General features: G+C 40.6%; 1 protein-coding gene across 1 annotated transcript; it reads left to right on the top strand.

Moving 5' to 3' along the window:
- The first annotated feature begins 8,323 nt into the window (after nt 1-8,323).
- Nucleotides 8,324-14,699, top strand: dmbx1a (diencephalon/mesencephalon homeobox 1a). The gene is made up of 5 exons (XM_072363838.1): nt 8,324-8,582; nt 11,294-11,461; nt 11,748-11,943; nt 12,205-12,601; nt 12,708-14,699. Exons 2-5 carry the CDS (start codon nt 11,310-11,312, stop codon nt 13,148-13,150), a joined length of 1,188 nt encoding a protein of 395 aa, XP_072219939.1. The 5' UTR covers nt 8,324-8,582; nt 11,294-11,309; the 3' UTR covers nt 13,151-14,699.
- The last annotated feature ends 3,933 nt before the right edge of the window (nt 14,700-18,632 follow it).

The following is an 18,632-nucleotide window of genomic DNA, read 5'->3' as shown; positions in this document are numbered from 1 at the left end:
TAACAGCAAGCAATAACTGGATACCTTTAGATTATAGTATCTTCAAATTCGGGGTTGCATGGCATTAAAATGAACTTTCCATTTCTTTTTAGATGTTTGAATTTGGAGCACGTCAAAATATTGATATTTTATTAATCGTTTCAGTTCATGCTTACCAAGCCACATCCATCAGTCATAGTTGCTCATTTATTTCATTCATGAGAAGTTTCATAACCATTACTAATTCATGTTAATACCCAATCAGAAGCCTCTCTGGTGTGAAAGACTGTCAGAATAACTTGTTTACTGCCTACTTGTTAAAACCGACTGAAAGATCTATGAATTAAAGGATGACTTTAGACATAACTTTCTACTGAGAATTAAAGATATGGAAAGGGTGGCAACACCCATTCCGACATCCCACCATTCCGACAAGGCTTTCAGTATAAGGAAATGTGCGTTACTCAACAGGTGAGTCCCTTCTTTCTGTTCATGCAATTTATATATTTAACACATGTTTACAGATAAGCGTTATTAAAAACACAAAGTCTCGGCAACTGGAGGAGGAGAAGCAGACCGCGGTGGTTTTCAATCATACACGCCAATGCCACTCGTTTCAACTTCAAAAAATTTAATCCAGGAAAAAAAGGCTTACAAATATGGACCGAAACGGCTCCATAACACGCACAAGAATCCAAAAGAAACGAAAGTTAACTAAAAGAAAGCAAATAAACAGCATGAAGTGGTCAAAATTGGTTTTACGCATGCCTCTGTGCGTCTGGCACATGCGTCTTCGGGCTCTCCCACGTTGGTTTGTGGATGAAAGCTATATGTTCAGCTGTAAAAACAATCTCTACATGACATTTACTCCCAGGTGTGACCAGTTAGGTCCTTAAGATATCAACAGGCTGTATAAAAGGCTGTGTGTTTGTGCCAAATGCGCAAAGCCCATCCGCGCTTCCCATAATTGGAGCGAGTACTCATAAATCACGTGAATAACATGAATAAACGTTTTTACTGCATTTTGTTGTGTTTTATACGTTCTATGCTGTCATTTCTCTCCTCTCCTATTGGCAAGGCAAGGCAGAGTGCTCGCAACTGTGTCCTGTGCAGTAGCCGTGATATCTGTAATTGCAATTATTACTTTTGCATATGATGACAACGTGCAAAAGACGCATGGGCTCTGTGGAGAGCTCCGCTCCAGCTGGCTGCTGACAGCTCACTGACACTGTATTTCTGTTTAATCAGTTCCAGTCTCGCCAGAGTTACATTAATATCTGTATCTTTATATTTGACATTTCAGGGGATTTTTATAATAGATTATTAAAGTTTGTTTGCGAGGCTGTGGCCTCTGTATGTGCAGAGTTTGTGCGCCAAACTTTAGGGCGTATTTGCGCCGGCATATCATTAGTGCATTAATTAACAAATGGGAATCAGAACTGCCAACTTATGACTGAAAACAGATTAAAGAGCGCTGCTCAAAGGTTAGATTTCATGTATGCACAGGATGCAAGGTCTAAATCGAAGAAAAGAATCAATATGGTCTGGAGTTTTTCTCAGTTAGGCTGCTTTATATGAATTGGCATAACATTAATTTGACTGATCTTGATTTGAATCGATTAGATTTTTTTTGGAATATAATCATTTGGATTCTAATTTGACTGAATTGAACTGTATCTTTACTTTGCCTTGAGATTACTTTTGTTGTGAATTGGCACAATATAAATAAATTTGAATTTAAATTCTTAGCTGGGATATTAAACACTGGTATAGCATTATCAGCTCATTTCTTTCTAATTTGCTGTTAAATGCGAAGCAAAAAGCATTAGTAAGCTCCCCTCTCTGTGGTACAGTGATTTCAGCATGATTTGAACTTAAAGCTGGATGGAGAAAATGATAAGGCTGACTAATTCTACTCTGAGCTGGGCGTGTGATGTGGGAATCCACAAATCTAAAAACCTGCAAATCTGAACTGAGATCTAACTGAATAAAAGAATTTTTAAGTTTTTTCTGAGTTGGTAGTGAATTCTGACACCTAAATATGTGTTCTCGAGCCTGGAAAATGTTTTTTCCCTGCATAGTATTTCCTTTTAATGATTACAAGTTTAAAATGATCAATATCACCTTTGAAAGAACAACTAAAAGTAGTACAGATCATTTTCTTCGGATTATTAAAGATTTTTAATCAGTTATCAATTATTACTTTTGATCATTTGTTAAATTTCTCAACTGAAATACAAATGCACTATTCAGGCTCAGAAAAGACAGCTCTGCAGAGGATGACAGCTTGAACATTTCTATCAGGAGTTATTTCATGCAGGCTGCCTGTTCAACGAACAGAAAAAAATGCCACCATCTCCACTTTGAAAGCGGGATAGGATATTACCCTCAGCTTTAGAGGGCAAGGACACCTGGAAAGGCATTTGGTAAATTATAATATCTAAGCATGTACTATATTTTGTGAATGGTCTATTTTGGTGACATACTATTACTTTAAGCTACCAAGAGAGAATGTGCCATATACAGTGAGACTTTGTGACAAGTAAGCGTTGCAAATTTATATCAGTTGTGCATTATTACATTGGACTTTTTTTAAAAAACATTACATATGTGCTTCAAACATGGGAATACTCCAAATACAGTTTGTTGTTATACTCAACCTTAAATCTGACATGCAAGCGAACAAAAAAAAATTAAAAACTGCTGATGAGGAAACAGCAGGTTAATACGGGATGAAGAGAAAGAGAAAAAAAGATCCAGTGAAAAAGAAAGCTTTTTAAAGAGGACCATTTGTAAAACAAGGAGTTTAAAGCCAGATTATAGGCCAACAATGACACAATCCCTTATGTTCATTCCTGTAATACACTGTGAAGAAGAGGATTTATACTTTATTGTGGTGGAATGCATCACGGCTCCATTCGCCTGCTTCTTTGGGAAACATTTTCCTCCTCCTGAGGCCAGGTGTAATCCCCGCATGAAGGAATCAGAGACGCCTGTAGCCAACTGCTGATCAGCCTTATAATGGTTCAAGTATTACTAGTGATATCGCCAGAGGGAAAATTCATTCAATCCAGTCGAAAGCATTTTCTCATACTGGCTGACTTTGCACTGAACGATGTTTGGTTTGAGTCTCCCTGGTCTGAGTTGGATTGAGTTAGATTGTCTTAATTATCTCTAATGACTAAACTGTCCCAACTATTTGCTTCATTAACTCTGTGTTAGCTCTATTAGGAAGGAATGGAGCCAAAGAGTAGACGGTAATTGAGGGTGTTAATGAAGGAAGCATCATGAGCAACATGCTGAAAGTGGCAGGATGTAGATTAAAAGAGCGATGCTTTTGTTTTTCACAACTTTGGCAGATAGCTGTGGCATTCTGTTTTGAGAAAGGATCTTGAATGAATTGCATTTGAGTGTGAAGAAATCAATTCAACAGTCACTTTTAAAGACAATATTTAACTCTAATGCTGCAGGTATGCACAAGCTCATCACTCAAGCTCTCAGTCCTCTAAATCCAGCTCCAGATTGGGGTCTGATTGTCTAGAGTGGAGCTGATACAGTGGGATTTTCTGCAGTAAAGACAGATGTTTGAGGGAAAAGAAGGGATTCTGGCTATACAGAGGAGCTTTAGCTTAGTCATCGCTGTTAAGATTTGGCCTAATGCACCCATTTCTTTAATTGGAGGAAGGTCCTGAGAGGGGCAGGCCAAATCCAACATCAGGATGGGTCACAAATGACTCAAACAGAATTTGGAATCACAGCATGGTTAGGCCTCTTTTTGGAAGGTGGATGTGACTAAGGTGCTAGAATGTTCATCTTCCAATCAAAGGATGTCCATCTACTGATTGAGGCTGTCAGCTTCTGCTGGAGTTTTTTTCCTGTGCATTTCCTGGACAGGGGACTGAATCAAGGAAAGAACTCTGATGTGATTGGCTGGGTTCCTTAGCAAGGCAGCTGTTTATGATCTGGAAAAACATGAAATGGACTCTCTGGATGTTAAAGAATCTTATTCAGATTGATTAGAATCTGATTACAACTAATTGATTAAATTGGATTGTATTTTTAAAGTGCCTTCTTATTGATATTTTATATATTCATATACATATTATATTACAGATTATGATATTACATATAAAATCAGAATGAACTGAAAGGTGGGTGGGGGTTGCACGGTGGTGTGGTCTCACACAGCGAGAGGGTTCCAGGTTCAACTCCCAGCTGGGGCCTTTCTGTGTGGAGTGTGCATGTTCTCCCTGTGTATGTGTGGGTTCTCTGTGGGTTCTCCAGCTTCCTCCCACCGTGCAAAAACATGTCAGGTTCATTAGTGACTCTAAAATTGTCCTCAGGAGTGAGTGTTGTTTGTCTCTGTGTGGCCCTGTGATGGACTGGGGCCCGATGACCATGGGGCGAGAGGCGGGGTACACCCTGGGCAGATCGCCAGTCCATCACAGGGCTTTAGTGTGTGATTGTAGGGAATAAACCAGTGCATATAAAAATATCAACTTCATAAAAAGCACTGTTTGCATGACTGAGAAGCACATTGTGAACTGCTTTATGGAACCTAGGAAAGGTTAAGGGCTGGAACTGTTAGATAAAGGTTAGAAATTGAAAAAATGTACATGTACTTGTTTGATGCTACCATATATTGTAAAACCCTATTAGAAATAGTTTAGGACATTTTTTAACAAAGAACATTGCAATTACAATAAATGGACCTAAAGCATGTGGAACAGTGATGCTCCACATGTAGCCTTCAGTAGCAACCCATCCTGTGACTTTCACACTATGGGACACAGAAACATTACTTTGGCATGAGGCAAACATGTTTCCTCCAACACATTTTCTCTCTATAAACTTACAAAAAGTTTTGATGTTTGCATTGTACAATCAAGACTTAATGTAACCAATATACATTTCGTCAGAAATATGTGCACAAAATGATATATTATAGTTGACTTCTAAGAGAACAGTGTATTTAGCCGGGAAGAGATTACTTTGCTAGATTTTAAGACATTTCAAAAGTATTGTGATACCAGAATCTAAAAAACAAAGTAGTATGGAGAAAGGCTGCTCTACCACCAAGTATTGAAACAGAAATGAAGTTTTCAGCTTTGAGTCATTCTAAATCAAAGTCCCTCCTTAAACCTGCCTAAGAGCAGTTAGTAAGTCACAACAGTTGTTTTTTCTATGTGAACATGTTTGTGGAGGAGAGATAAAGTGTATTGTGTATAACGCCTATAACTGCTCTGTGTGCCTTGAATTGATCCTTGGGGACAAACTACCTTCTTTGAACTGAATTCAAGTGTAGCTTCTTACACGCAGCTGTACGCCACCTTTAATTCTGTGACTGTTGGATGAACAGCCCTACGTACTTCGGTGAATGCAACAACTTTTGTTCATTTCAACATCACATTTCCTCTCTAATATGTTCACGTTTGTATCATGGAATACGTGTTCATGTGGTCAAAATATGGACTGGGTTTTTCAGTGAGAGGTCCGCTGAACCTGCAGGTGAAAGCTTGTCACTGTAGCTTACCTCTTTCAGGAAAGTTTGACCCTCCCTGAATGATCTTCCCTAGTTCAATCTCTGAGTGAGTTTTTTTTCACCAACAATCTCTTGTTTTCTCTCTTTTCTCCTCTTCCATTCTTTGCCACTCTCTCCAGTTTTTCCTCTTTTTTTCAACACATAGGTGGATTAAGGCAGAGGGCCTTTTGTTTAGATAAAGCGAAGGATTAGGGAGAGATTTGCCCCCATAAAGTTGTGGGCTTGATGGGCCTTTTATCCCTGCATGTCCCTAAAGCTGTGTTGCCTCTGGATTAAGACTATACAATGGGGCCCCTTGTGCAGAGGGATCCGGGCCAGAGAGTGAGAGGAGAGAAGGCAAGGGAAAGAAATGAGACAGGGATTGTGACAAGGGAAAAGGGAGGGCAAGAAGAAAGAGAGAAGAGGATGGAGGGAGAGGAAAAAGAGGGGGAATTATCCAGCTTTTAGAGGAAACTGACAGGTTGAAAACTTTTAGAGGAGGGATTTGCAAAGGAGATTCTGAGATTTTGTCACCAATAAAAGGGATTTCAGGAGGACTGAGTGATGTGCTGCTGACAAGAAAACCACAACATTGTCTCAGTGCCTTTGAATTAATTCATCTAATATGTATAAAAAAGAGAGCAGGTCTTACTGTGGAAGTGCTGCTAATAAGGTGTCTAAGAGGTGGCTCCTGGCAAATTGCTTTGTTATTCTTGTCAAAAAGGTCCCCAGCAAGAAGTCGATTTTAAACTACACATCAAAATGATTAATTGCTGTGGGATGAACAGATGCTGAAATACCCTTGAATGGAGCAGGGGAGGCTGAGGCTTGCTGGATTGCAGACCTAATGTATTCATGAAGTTGCAGAAACATCATTAAGAATATTAATTAGCTATTAGAGGGCAGAATTTAGGCATTAAAGATTGTTTTGTTCTTTATCAAGTGAAAGGCTGGAACAGGTTTACTTCAGAAAAAACACTTTCGCTGCTACAGATAGAGAAATATTCCTCGAGTGGGCTAAAATCTGCACGAGGTTGTGGACTTTTAAGAGAAAATGATAATGATTTCTTAAAATATGGATTTCTTGTGTTTGGCCACCTTATCCTCATCAGTGCATGGCTGTGTACAGGGGTAATGGGAGCTGCTTTTTTGGCGTTTAAGCTCATCAGATGCGCTGGACAGCTCTAGTCGCTCTAAGAAGCTTTTGGTGGAGAGGCGCTGAGAAGAAACTCTTTCTCGCTTTAATTGCTTTAGAGACGGTCCTCACAAAGAGACAGTGGCCAGATTTACCTCCCGTTTAAGTTCTTATTTCCATTGGTTCACAAGTTAATCCTCTTTCTTTCTCAGACCTCGGAGAAAACCCTGTGATAGGGGCCTATATACCGAGGCGACGGGACCAGAGAGGCACACGAGTTTTTCCAAGCGAGGGGAGAAGATTCACCAACGTAAAAGTTTAAGGTGGGACTGAAGATATTTAAGAGGAAAGGCGCAAGAAAGAGATGCCATTTCGAATACACCAAGCACACCAGTTTATATTTATAACATTAATTATAGCTATAATTATCTCGAAACAACTCATTTTAAATATAGATACTAAGAAAAGAATTACAAAAAACGTTTTTTTTACTGAAGCGTTAAACTAATCGAAAATACAGAATATACAGAAACCACTGTCATATTTCTTTTGGTTGTTACTGAGTCCAAACATTCATTCATTTTATTCTTATAATTGAATTAAACTACAAACCGACCGACAGCTTTCGCGGCTATTTAACTCCTTTCAGTTAAATTCACTTTTGTCAATTCTTAAGACGTCTGAACGAGACACTTTTCATTTAAAAAATATCCAAATTTTCTTTCAAAGAAAATCAGATTGGCTAAATGTAACACGAACACTTCTAATGTCCCAAACCTGCTTGTGTCAAAAAGCAGCACTGTTAATATTCTTCAGTCCTTTACACATTGTGTTTGCTGTTCGGATTCGTTACAGACTGGAGAAGATGGTCACAAACAAAACTACGTTACGGGCCAAGCATCTTAAAAATATGCCAGATTTACATTTAAAGGCTACTGCGCTGCCCTTAATTCCCTACCTAAACGGTTTTGCTCCGGGAGAAGAAATCTTCTCTAAAAACCCTTCAAGAAGAGAAGGGCATTATTGCCCTAATCCTCTTACCCGCAGTCATTTCAAGACAGGGGTTTTTGGAGGCTGAGATGGCGTCTTGTCATCCCTATCCCATCCAAAATCCTTCCAGGCCGGGAGAGAGGCTGAAGGCAGCACCCTGGCATCTGCTGGCCATCTAAAGTCTTCCTCCGGCGGCGCAGAGAACGCCAACAAACTGTAAGGTGGTTTCTGTTCTCCGCTAAAACAGAGCAAAGACTCAGATTCAAATGCAGGCGACAGATTTGAGAAACAAATGTTTAAGACTGAATATTCATCACAGCATAATTACTACAAACAAACTGTGAACATTCAAAGTTTTAGCCTGGTTAGCCGTTCAAATTACATGAGAAATTAGATTCATGTAAAGTAGCAAAGCAAATGAATGTAGCTAATACAAGTTTAACTAAATCCTAAATGGAGCAGTTCAAAAGCTGAACGTTGTTTATGAGGGAAACAAACCTTTCACAGATATGTGGGCTCAGAACTAATAAAGTGTGGTAAAATGGCTCACATTTGAAAATAACTCCAGACGTCATTACCGATCAAGTTGATTTACTTAACTGACAGCACGGACAGCCAATAGAGAGGCCGGACGACCCCCGCGAAGCTCTCCTTAAATTCCCTCCGCAGAGTTCTCGCGCACCAGCAGATGGCGGCTTCCCACTTCTGCGCGAGACGCGGAGAAGTGACAGGAGCAGAAGAAGCGCGAGCGGACTCGAAGTGAAGCAACAGACTGGATGACTTTTACTCTGCCCTGACTTGTTACCCTGCTGACGGACAAAGGGACGGAAAATCGGCCGCTAAGAAGCCACCAGAGCAGCGGGGAGCGCTAAGGTGAAAGCCGGAGCCGGAGCAAGTAGAGCAGCCTGGACTCCGTTGTTCGCGTTGGACGTGACAGAAAATAGGACCACACAAGAGGTAAAAAGACTAAAAAGTTACTGTTTTCAAACATGTTCTGAAATGCTTTATTGTTCAACACATGTAAACTAATTGTATGAGTTTGTAATGAAAGCTGCACGCGCAGACTGCAGTTTGTTTGTAAAGTAGAAACTTTTAGCTGATGTAAGGTAGATCAGAAGAGGAAGGCTGTTCCTCGGTTTAATTTTCCATTTTTAGAACATTTTGTAAGTCTTTAAAAACAACCCGTTGTTGTAATAAAAAACGGTAAACTAATATTTAATTTAACTTAAATAAAAAACTCTAAATGTGATCTGTTTTTTCTCCTTAAATGTCCAAAACTGACATACCCAAAACATCAGGGATTAATTTCCTCTTCTTTTCAGTAACATTCTGTCTAACAGACCTATGAGAATGCCAAATTTATTCGTTTTTTTTTTTTTGTCAATTATTTTGAATGATCATTTGTTCGGTTGTAAAACACTGAACTGATCTACAATTATTTGACGCGCCTGACAGTGAATAAAAGAGCTTTACATTTAATGCGGCCTCTGCAGAACTATATCATTCATGGTAACAGCTCAGAAATCGTGCAGCTCGGAGTAAAATCAAACATGTCTGACAGTTTGCACTGTGTGACAAAGCAAAGGGCAGATTGTCACCTGAGGGCTCTTCTCAAATGACATCTTTCCTAATTTAGTCGGATCAAACAGTTGCACTGTACATGCCAATTCATATAATGATGGTTTGGTAATGGAAGCGTTGAGAGGGGCGGCCATCAGGGCTCAGTGCCTGGAGCGCGGAGAAGCTTATGAATGAAAACCAACCAACAGTCCGGAGCTGTTCGATTCGGACAGGAGGACACGCAACGATGAGCTTAAACATTCTGAACTGAAATATTCACCTGAGAGTAGCTGTATGGTTAAGAAGAAAAAAAGATTAAAATCAAAGAGGTCGGCGGGTTTCATCCACACATAGGACCACATCAGGTTGTTTTCATCTCAAATGCTGAGAAATCAGCGCCTTTCAATTCAGAGTAAGACAGAAAAAGCGCAGGGTGCAAGCACGTGCACACGCGGGATATCCAACGCCTGGACCAACCAGCCAGTCCCACTGTACGTCCGTCCGTGTCAGCGTTGATGATAAATGGAGGGCCTCCTAGTCGAAACCTATTTGCACTTCCATTAGACGGGGAGCCAAATGGGGATCAACATGCATATTTCTACCCGCGGAGAAGCCATACATCTCAGCCAAAACGTTGCCCCAGGGCGGCGGGATAAGAGGCCGCCAGAGAGGGAAAAGGGAGGGTTGAGGGGTGGAAAGGAGGGGGGGAGCCATTCAACTCAAATACTTAGGGGAGTAAAGTAAATGTTTAGCGAAGCACCTTCTGTCCCCGCGAATTAAACTATTCCCCACTGCCCTCTGATCACATTCATCAGCCGCCTCAGACACTTAATAGGCTGGGAATGGGCACTGCGGGCATCACGCGCACACACACGCGCACACACACGCATCCATTGGCCTGTGAGCCGCAACTAAAATAACAGAAATTAAAATAACTTCTAATGACTTCCAAGAAACTATTATGTTTATTATTATTATTATTATTATTATTATTATTATTATTATTATTATTATTATTATTATTATTATTATTATTATTATAGCAATAAAATGAGAGAAAGAGTAAAAGTCTGAATCGTGTAAGACAAATATAGGCCGAATTACTGATCAAAATATAGATCAACAAGCCCTGATTTTCTATTATTAATTTGCTAAAATTCATCATGGGTCACACGACAAGAAGAAATCAAATGAAGCAGCATTTCTATATTTAGTAAAGGCTTTTAATCTAACACTAAAAGGTAACATCAGACCTGTGTGAATTTTCTGTGGAAGTGGAAAAGCTTCCAGTGTTCCCAGGACACACGCCTGTCATACAGCACAAAGATTTATATCTTCTCCCTCTGGTCTCTTTGTAATAGTTATAATAACTGTTTGGACCTCGGAGATATCTCCTCCTGTCAGCCTACTAATACATATCTAATCATGACCTCCAGCGTTTCATCTATGAAAATCTCGGAAGAAGAAGTGCAGAACAGGAAATGGTGATATTGTAAAAGACCGGATATTTTCCGTAAAGAAAGTCATCTTTTTGTGTCAGGTTGCAATTATTTGAGTCTATAGATTTATTAGGAATAACAGAAAATGACCTCTAATGAACGGCGAGTTCACATAATCAGATAAATGCGCTCAGAAAGTTATCATAAAAATAATCCCGCCGAATTGAAATCAGCTAATATCATTTTCCAACACATTTCATCAACGCCCTGATCTGTCAAAGCAACACTTTCAATGGGGATTTAGGTTTTTCGAGAGCACAGAAACGAGGTGAATAAATTCATGAATAAGGCATCCGTCACGGTTCATTACGGCAACGAGTGATAATTAGCCCCAATTGAAAGTCCTCTGTATAATTAATGGATTGAACAGAGAGATAATTGGATGTTAATGGATAACACTTTAGTCTAAGTGCGCACATTAAAATCTGTTGGTCCCTTGAGCTTGTTGGCCTGCTGTCATTTAGAAATAAAACGCGCGTGTGATTTCAAGGCCCGTCACTAGAGCTGCCAGATGTTTTGAAGGTTTGGGCTTGCTTAGTCACAGCGTATCCAAATGTGTGAGTGAAACACCTTGTGAAACGCACAGCCCTGCTCCTCTGCTCCCCGCAGGTAGCGACCTCTCACCATGCAGCACTACGGGGTGAACGGCTACTCTCTGCATGCCATGAACTCCCTCAGCGCCATGTACAACCTGCACCAGCAGGCCGCTCAACAGGCGCAGCACGCGCCCGACTACCGGCCCTCAGTGCACGCGCTCACTCTGGCCGAGAGACTAGCAGGTAATTGAGTGCTTGCTTTCATGCTTTATACAGACAGCCAGTGTTGCGTCTCTGTGTCACAGGCTTGAGGAGAAATGTAAGGCTTCCAGCGGCTTGATGTTAGCTGCTAACTTCTGTCAGTATGTGAATACAATTAAGAAAGCTAAAACCTTTCCGGACAGGGTCAAATATTACAACGTAACCTACGTTTAATGGTTTTGTCATTCATGTAACACATTCATATAAGCAGGCTGAACTCCTCCACTCCCAGTAAAATAAAACTTGCCGTGCGTTTTCTTTTCCAACGGCTGCGCATTTCAAGACATCATCCTGGAAGCTCGCTACGGCTCTCAGCACCGCAAGCAGCGCCGGAGCCGCACGGCTTTCACCGCTCAGCAGCTGGAAGCTCTGGAGAAGACTTTCCAGAAGACGCACTACCCGGATGTCGTCATGAGGGAACGACTCGCCATGTGCACGAACCTGCCCGAGGCCCGAGTGCAGGTAGGCGCGTCCAAGGAGGGAGCCGTGAACAATATTCTTATTCCGTGTATTCTTATTTCTGTTCATAAAACTGAGATTACAAACTGGGAATTTTTTTACTCAAGATAACAAATATGAAGTAAAACCTTAATTCTGTCCTTAGTTGCTTTACATGAGCTTTATCGTTTTATAGTGCTGTACTTAAGATATGTACAACACTTTCCACTGAAATCAACTACATTTTGTTCTTGCTCTTCATCTAAATCTTCTGCTCGCCATCAGGTTTGGTTCAAAAACCGCAGAGCAAAATTCCGTAAGAAGCAGCGCAGCCTCCAGAAGGAGCAGCTCCAGAAGCAGAAGGAGGTGACAGGGGAAGGAGGAAGCGAGAAGGAGGACGCGCCTCCCTCAACCACCATCCTTCCAGATGCTCAGCTCCCTCCTTCATCGTCCTCGTCCTCATCCTCCTTGGAGACAGAGAGTGCTGTGGTTCGTCCTGTACCTCTGGACATGGAGCTGAATGTTACCTCAGCAGAACATTCAGGCAGCGAGTCGGCAACAGAGGATAATGCCACAGATAAGGAGGACGAGTGTAAACCTCAGACAGAGGAGATGAAGTGTGAGAGGGCGCTGACACCTGGGGACGCTTCTCCAGCTTGCAAAAGACTCAGCCCTAAACCAGGTCAGAACACAGGATACGTGAATCTTACTAAGAAGTCCAATAAGAACGTTATTCAGTTAGCAGCTGACTGATAAATGTGAGTACTGATGAGATTTCTTTTGTACAGATTCTTCCTTGGTCTCCCCATCAGTGACGCCCTCCTCCTCCAGCAGTGGCCCCCTGGCTAACAGCGGTCCTCTCTCTCAGAGCAACTCTTACTCTTCCTCTCCTCTCAGCCTGTTTCGTCTGCAGGAGCAGTTCCGCCAGCACATGGCTGCCACCAACAACCTGGTGCACTACCCAGCTTTTGACCTTGCTACCCCATCTTCACTCCCCTACCTGGGAATGAATGTTAACATGCCCCCGGCACCACTGGGCTCCCTGCCCTGCCAGTCTTACTATCAGTCTCTGTCCCATCACGCTCAGCAGGTGTGGAACAGCCCGCTGCTGCAGGCGTCAGCTGCAGGCGGCCTCACTAGCCACAACAGCAAGACCACCAGCATCGAGAACCTGCGTCTAAGGGCCAAACAGCACGCTGCCTCTCTGGGACTGGACGCACTGTCTAACTGAGATTACAGTTGTATGGAGGCGGGTGTAAAGTAGGCAGAGCCTCAGCCATCACATACGCATCCCACTGCATGTCTCTGTGACTATAACTCTTTAGTAACCATTTACACAGCTCTGCTCGACTAGATGGGAAAAGGACATACACACATGTCCAATAATAAATCCTGTCAAAATGATTTGGACCTACAGATCTCTGTTTAACCACTGAGTCATTTAGTTCCTCCTAGATTCCCTTACATATGCAATACTGAACTTTGCTGGACTGAGGTGCAACGGTTGAAGCGACTGTCGTGGTCGTAAGGGGAACTCTCCAGCTGGAGATGGAATCCTGGATCCTGTAAACATTGAGAAAACATGAGAAAAAACTACTTAAAATGATGTGAACTGCTGATTATGAATGCACTCGGTCTAAATGACAATGCAAATAATGTTTACAAGAATAATGTGAATAAATGAGGCACTTTGGTGGGAATCACAAATCACTCTTGCAGTAAAGAGACTTTTCAATTAAGCGATGTGGTTACGGATGTGGCGTGTACTACATAAGAGCCCGTTAATGAAAACAGACCAAGTCATGTTGTCCTCAGCTACATAATTAAAAGGGACTCATTTACCAGTTAAATGGCCAATGATATGCTGCTTTCTGCAGTGGCTGGCTTGATAATGAGAAAATGATTTCAGTGACTAAATTTTAAAAGCTCTTAATTACATTTGGCCCAGGGCTGAGGGAGCTGGGGCAAAAGCAGTTATGAACATGCATATCATTTAAAAAGAGCCTTTCTAAATTCAAAAGGCCTGTACACCAAAACAAGAGTTTCAGGCTGCCACATGACAGACGTCCCTTTGTCGTGGTTTTCTGTGAGAAGGTGATAAACGTAGTCTTCCCTCACGTCTTCTCAACGGTCGTTCCCACCTTAATTCTGTTTGAGGAAACATGCTGTTTTGCATTGAAAGTCTCACAGACTGTAAGCACTTGATGAAGAGAATCATACAAATCTCTGTTTTCTGTTAATATGTTCTGGAAGATCACGTCTTCAAATGAAAAAAGCACATTGTCATAAAATATAATGTACAAAAAAAATCTATCTATCAATGTTTACTGGTAAGGTAACTGTAAAGTTTTGTTGTATAATTGATAATGAGCTCAAGAGATTCCTTTAGCTGCCACATTGTCAGATTGTATTTGCTCGGCTCACTGGCAGCCCTGTCTACCCTTCTCTCTTGGCTGTCTGTGTGCCGCTTCTGGTTGAATTTCTTTTGAAAGTGTTCACACCTTTACTCCTAGAATTAAATGAAGCAACTGAAGAAACGAGACTTTCTGGAAAACTAACACCTTCCTTATTTTGTAATCAATTCAATCTAAAAAGTGAATAGAATTCAGTAAATAATTCCTCTGTGTAACTCTGTCTTGACTGTTTGAGTTCTGTTGTTGTTTCTGATGCTGTTCCTCTGACTGTTTCTGTCAAACTACTCGGTTCAGTGAAGAAAAGATTTATAATGGTGGAGAACGGAGTGACTGTTGTTTCCTTTGCTCTCTCAATGTAGATTTGAACTAGTGTTGTATCTGCAAATAAAAACATTGCTTGAAGAGCTTTATAATGAAGGCTCCTGTCATTTGTGCTGGGTATTTACACAGTGTGGGGTGGTTGTTACTGCACCCTGACAAAGAGGGTGTGCCAGACTCTGCGAAACAGCAATCTTTAAATAGCTTGTGCTAAAGTCCAACTTTCTAAATGTAAAAAGTCATAGCAAGATATGCATTTAACATGACCGTTTAGCTTTTGTTCCGTCTCAGAAGTGGAACAAAGTAAACGTTGAGTTGAAAAAAAGAAAAGTGAAGAAAAACCATCAAGAAGATGAAGGCACGGTGAGGAGGTCAAATTTGACAAAAAATTAAGATGAGAATTTGCAAAAAAGACCGAGTGCGGCAGCAAAAGAGAAAGGAAAAAAAGAAGAAATATCTGAAAAATACAAAGCTTGGAGACGTTGGGCATCCCCAATGAATAAGCAGGCCATTATCCTGAAGAATGATAGCCTGGGGCGGTGATTATGCTGCTATTATATCTTTAACAGCATGGTTTGTCAAAACGTACGGACCCCCACCCACCCCAGCTCACATTTTCACACACACACATGCACCCAGAATCTGGGCATTTCACATCCTCTGAAAAAGTGCCCTTGCTCTTCCCACAGTAAACTTTACATGTATTGTAAGTGCATTACTCTGGCTGTGAGACATTGTTGTGCTGTTAATTGAATTAGCCTTGAGCCTATATTTTTCCCTCAGCGTGTGTGTAAATGACTAATGTGCCGCCGCTGCTGCGCTGGGCAATTTCTTTGACTGTTACGAATGACCGCTTTCCAAAAATCGGATAGAATAAGATAATGATCTCACCAGATTAGCAGTGTTAATATGGGTGTAACATCTCACCCTAACCTTGTTGTGTTTTATTACACCACAAATGTGTGTGTGTGTGTGTGTCCTCAACCAAGGGCATCCTGATTGTGTGACTGATAGGACTGTGGTGTGGGTATATATTTGAAGAGTATGTCCTTGTTATCCAGAGGAGGAATCTGTGCAGGTACATGGAAGAAATTTTTTCCCATGGGGCTCCAACAACAATACTCCTGTTCCAAATGTTCTCTCTTTTCTTAACACCCATCCCCCAAACACACACTCACACACACCCTGGGGGTTGAACAGGGATTGCTTGATTGTGCTGCTGCAGGGTCAAGTGTGTTGAGCCCCTGATGCTGGATCAGGTGCTTCCATTTCTAACACTCAGGGCTGTATATTCACCACTAACACTATTTGTTTGCACACACATGGATCTCCATCTACTTTGCTTTAAGCCAGTGAACACATTAGTTTTTCTGGGTTGCTGTGGGCTCTGAAAAAATCCTTCCCCCAAAAAAGTAGGGGTCTGAACCGGTTTGTATTCTGATGATACTTTAACTTGCACACGGTATGTATGTAATATACACAAAATCTACTTTAACTACTGAATTCACTGGTTGTTTTATACATTTTCAGGCAACATCTTTGTGTACATGACTAACACAGGTGCACTGCTTTTGCTGCATCTCTTGTTTTCACTCTCAGTTACACACTCACACAGCCCCTCAGATCACCTCAGACCCCCACAAAAAAAATCACAGTGTACCATTCAATCAGTGCTTTTTCTCCCTCCTCTCCATGGTTCTCTTAAAGGTTTTAACCACGACAAGAATGAAAAGTGCCAGCAGTAGAAACCTCGGCCCATTGAGGAGGTGACAGGGTCTGCCAGAATATGATCCTAATCCTGTTTCCAGCATTCTTTTAGCCCAGTGGCACTGCCATTTCGCAGCATATTCTCTGAGCTGTCAGGCCCGGGGAAATCCTTCTAATAGTGCATTGCACAGATACACATCAAAGCCCTCCTGGAAACAACCAGCAAGAACTTAACAGAGAGGGAAGTACAATCAGGCTTACAGCTGCACATAGATTAAAAAAAACAACAAAAGCTTTAAATCACACAAAGATGGAATAAAATCAATTCAAACTTTATGGTAGAAAGGTGTCCAAAAATATAAATATGGCAGCAATCCTTGTCCTATACCTTCTAATAAACTAAAAAGAGCTAAGTTGGTTTTATAGAAAGAGTGTCATCAAGAGGAAGACAACAGGTAGCTAAACTGTGTATCCAGGGCCACCCTCCTTTAGTTCCACTTCATCTTCAATTCTCCTCTTGTCTTTTTTCTCTTAAACACCCTGACTGCCATCTCGCCCCGCCCCGGGTAATCTTCTTAGAGAGAAGAAAACCCCCATTCTCTCTTTTCTTAATCTGGCTGCAGCCTAAACCTAAGGTTGCATTTCCAAACTGAACAAGTGCTCTCAGTATGAAATCTGTCAGCAAATGCTGAGATCACACATTTAAAAAGATTCCGGTTTATGAAATCCATTTGAACTTATTTAGAACGGCAAACTTAATGATGCATTTCAAGCTACTGACAACTAGAATGTTGTGAGAATGTCTATTGTCGCATCATAATAATCTCCCTAAAATCATACCAGGGACACTGTAATTCATGCATTTCAGAGTAGGTGAAACGTCTATCATGCTATCGAGGTAAAGGATAGATTTTCTGTCTTTAGAGGAATGAGTTATTCAAATAAAATATCTAACAAATCAAGACTAATCATCTTGTTAAAAATTTACTCAAGCATTATACAATAATGCAACTTTGAGGTAATTTATTATTAGCATGGCAGTTTCAAACAGCTTTACTCTTCTCTTTGACAACATGCCACAGAGATATCTGACAAGTGATGTTAACATTTTGGGTTTGTGATCCCTAAAAAAATAATCAATGAATAATTCGATGTATCTTGTCATGTTTTATGATAATAATGTTGATGGGCCTGTTCAATTAAACTGTAATTTCCCTGTTTGATATAAAAACAACAAAACTGGAGAAAAGATTGAAAAGAATTGTGTAGAAGAGCTTCATTTTTTTGTCTTTTAAACCCTTTGGAAGGAGCCAACACTTTGGTTGAGAAGCAAACAACCAAACTACTCATCTGAATGTAAAGAAATTAAAACCAGTGTCACCTACAGCACTAAACTGCACCCTGCACACTAATGCACTCAAGTTGCATCATCACAATTCTGCTTTTAGTTCTATAACCAAAATTCCGAAAAAGATTAAAATAAAATCAGAACGTAATGATTTACAAATCTCATAAACCAATATTTTATTTACAACAGAACATAGAAAACAAACCAAATGTTGACAGTGAGACATTTTACCATTTCATGAAAAATAGTTGCTCATCTTGACTTTGATGGCAGCAACACATCTCAAACGGATAGGACAGGGGCAATAAAAGGCTGAAAAATGAAGTAGTACTAAACGTGAACAACCACAGGTACATTTAACAACTAATTAGGTTGATAGGTTAAGAAAATAGCTCCTTAGAGAGGCAGAATCTCTCAGAAGTAGAGATGGGCAGAAGTTCAGAAATCTGCAAAAGAATATGCCAACACAGATTGCACCGTACGTGCAATCTGTTGGTTTCCTTAGCTAGGATATTCATTTTTTTAATTGGCTCTATATGAATTAATTGGATTATGATTACAATTAATTGAATTCCAATTGGCTTGAATTGGACTATATTACTTAAGTGCCTTGAGATGACAATTGTTGTAATCTGGCGCTATATAAATAAAATTGAATTGAACTGAATTTTGGAGCACTGTCAGAATTTTGCTCCTCAATGTAAAATTGCAAATACTTTCAAAACAAAATTTGCAAATGTGCTGTCATCAAATTTAAAATGAACTGACATTTTTCATAAAGTAGTAAAAAGTCACATATTAAACATTTTGTTTTGTTTTCATTGTTCAGTTGTGAATAAAATATTGGTTTATGAGATTTCCAGTTAACTGCATTCTGTTTTTATTTACATTTTGCACAGCATGCCAACCTTTTTGGAATAGGGGTT

The sequence above is a fragment of the Leuresthes tenuis genome, unplaced genomic scaffold (assembly GCF_036924035.1).
Source record: "Leuresthes tenuis unplaced genomic scaffold, fLeuTen1.0.hap1 SCAF_14, whole genome shotgun sequence".
NCBI lineage: Eukaryota > Metazoa > Chordata > Actinopteri > Atheriniformes > Atherinopsidae > Leuresthes > Leuresthes tenuis.
This window is presented reverse-complemented; position numbering and strand designations above follow the sequence as displayed.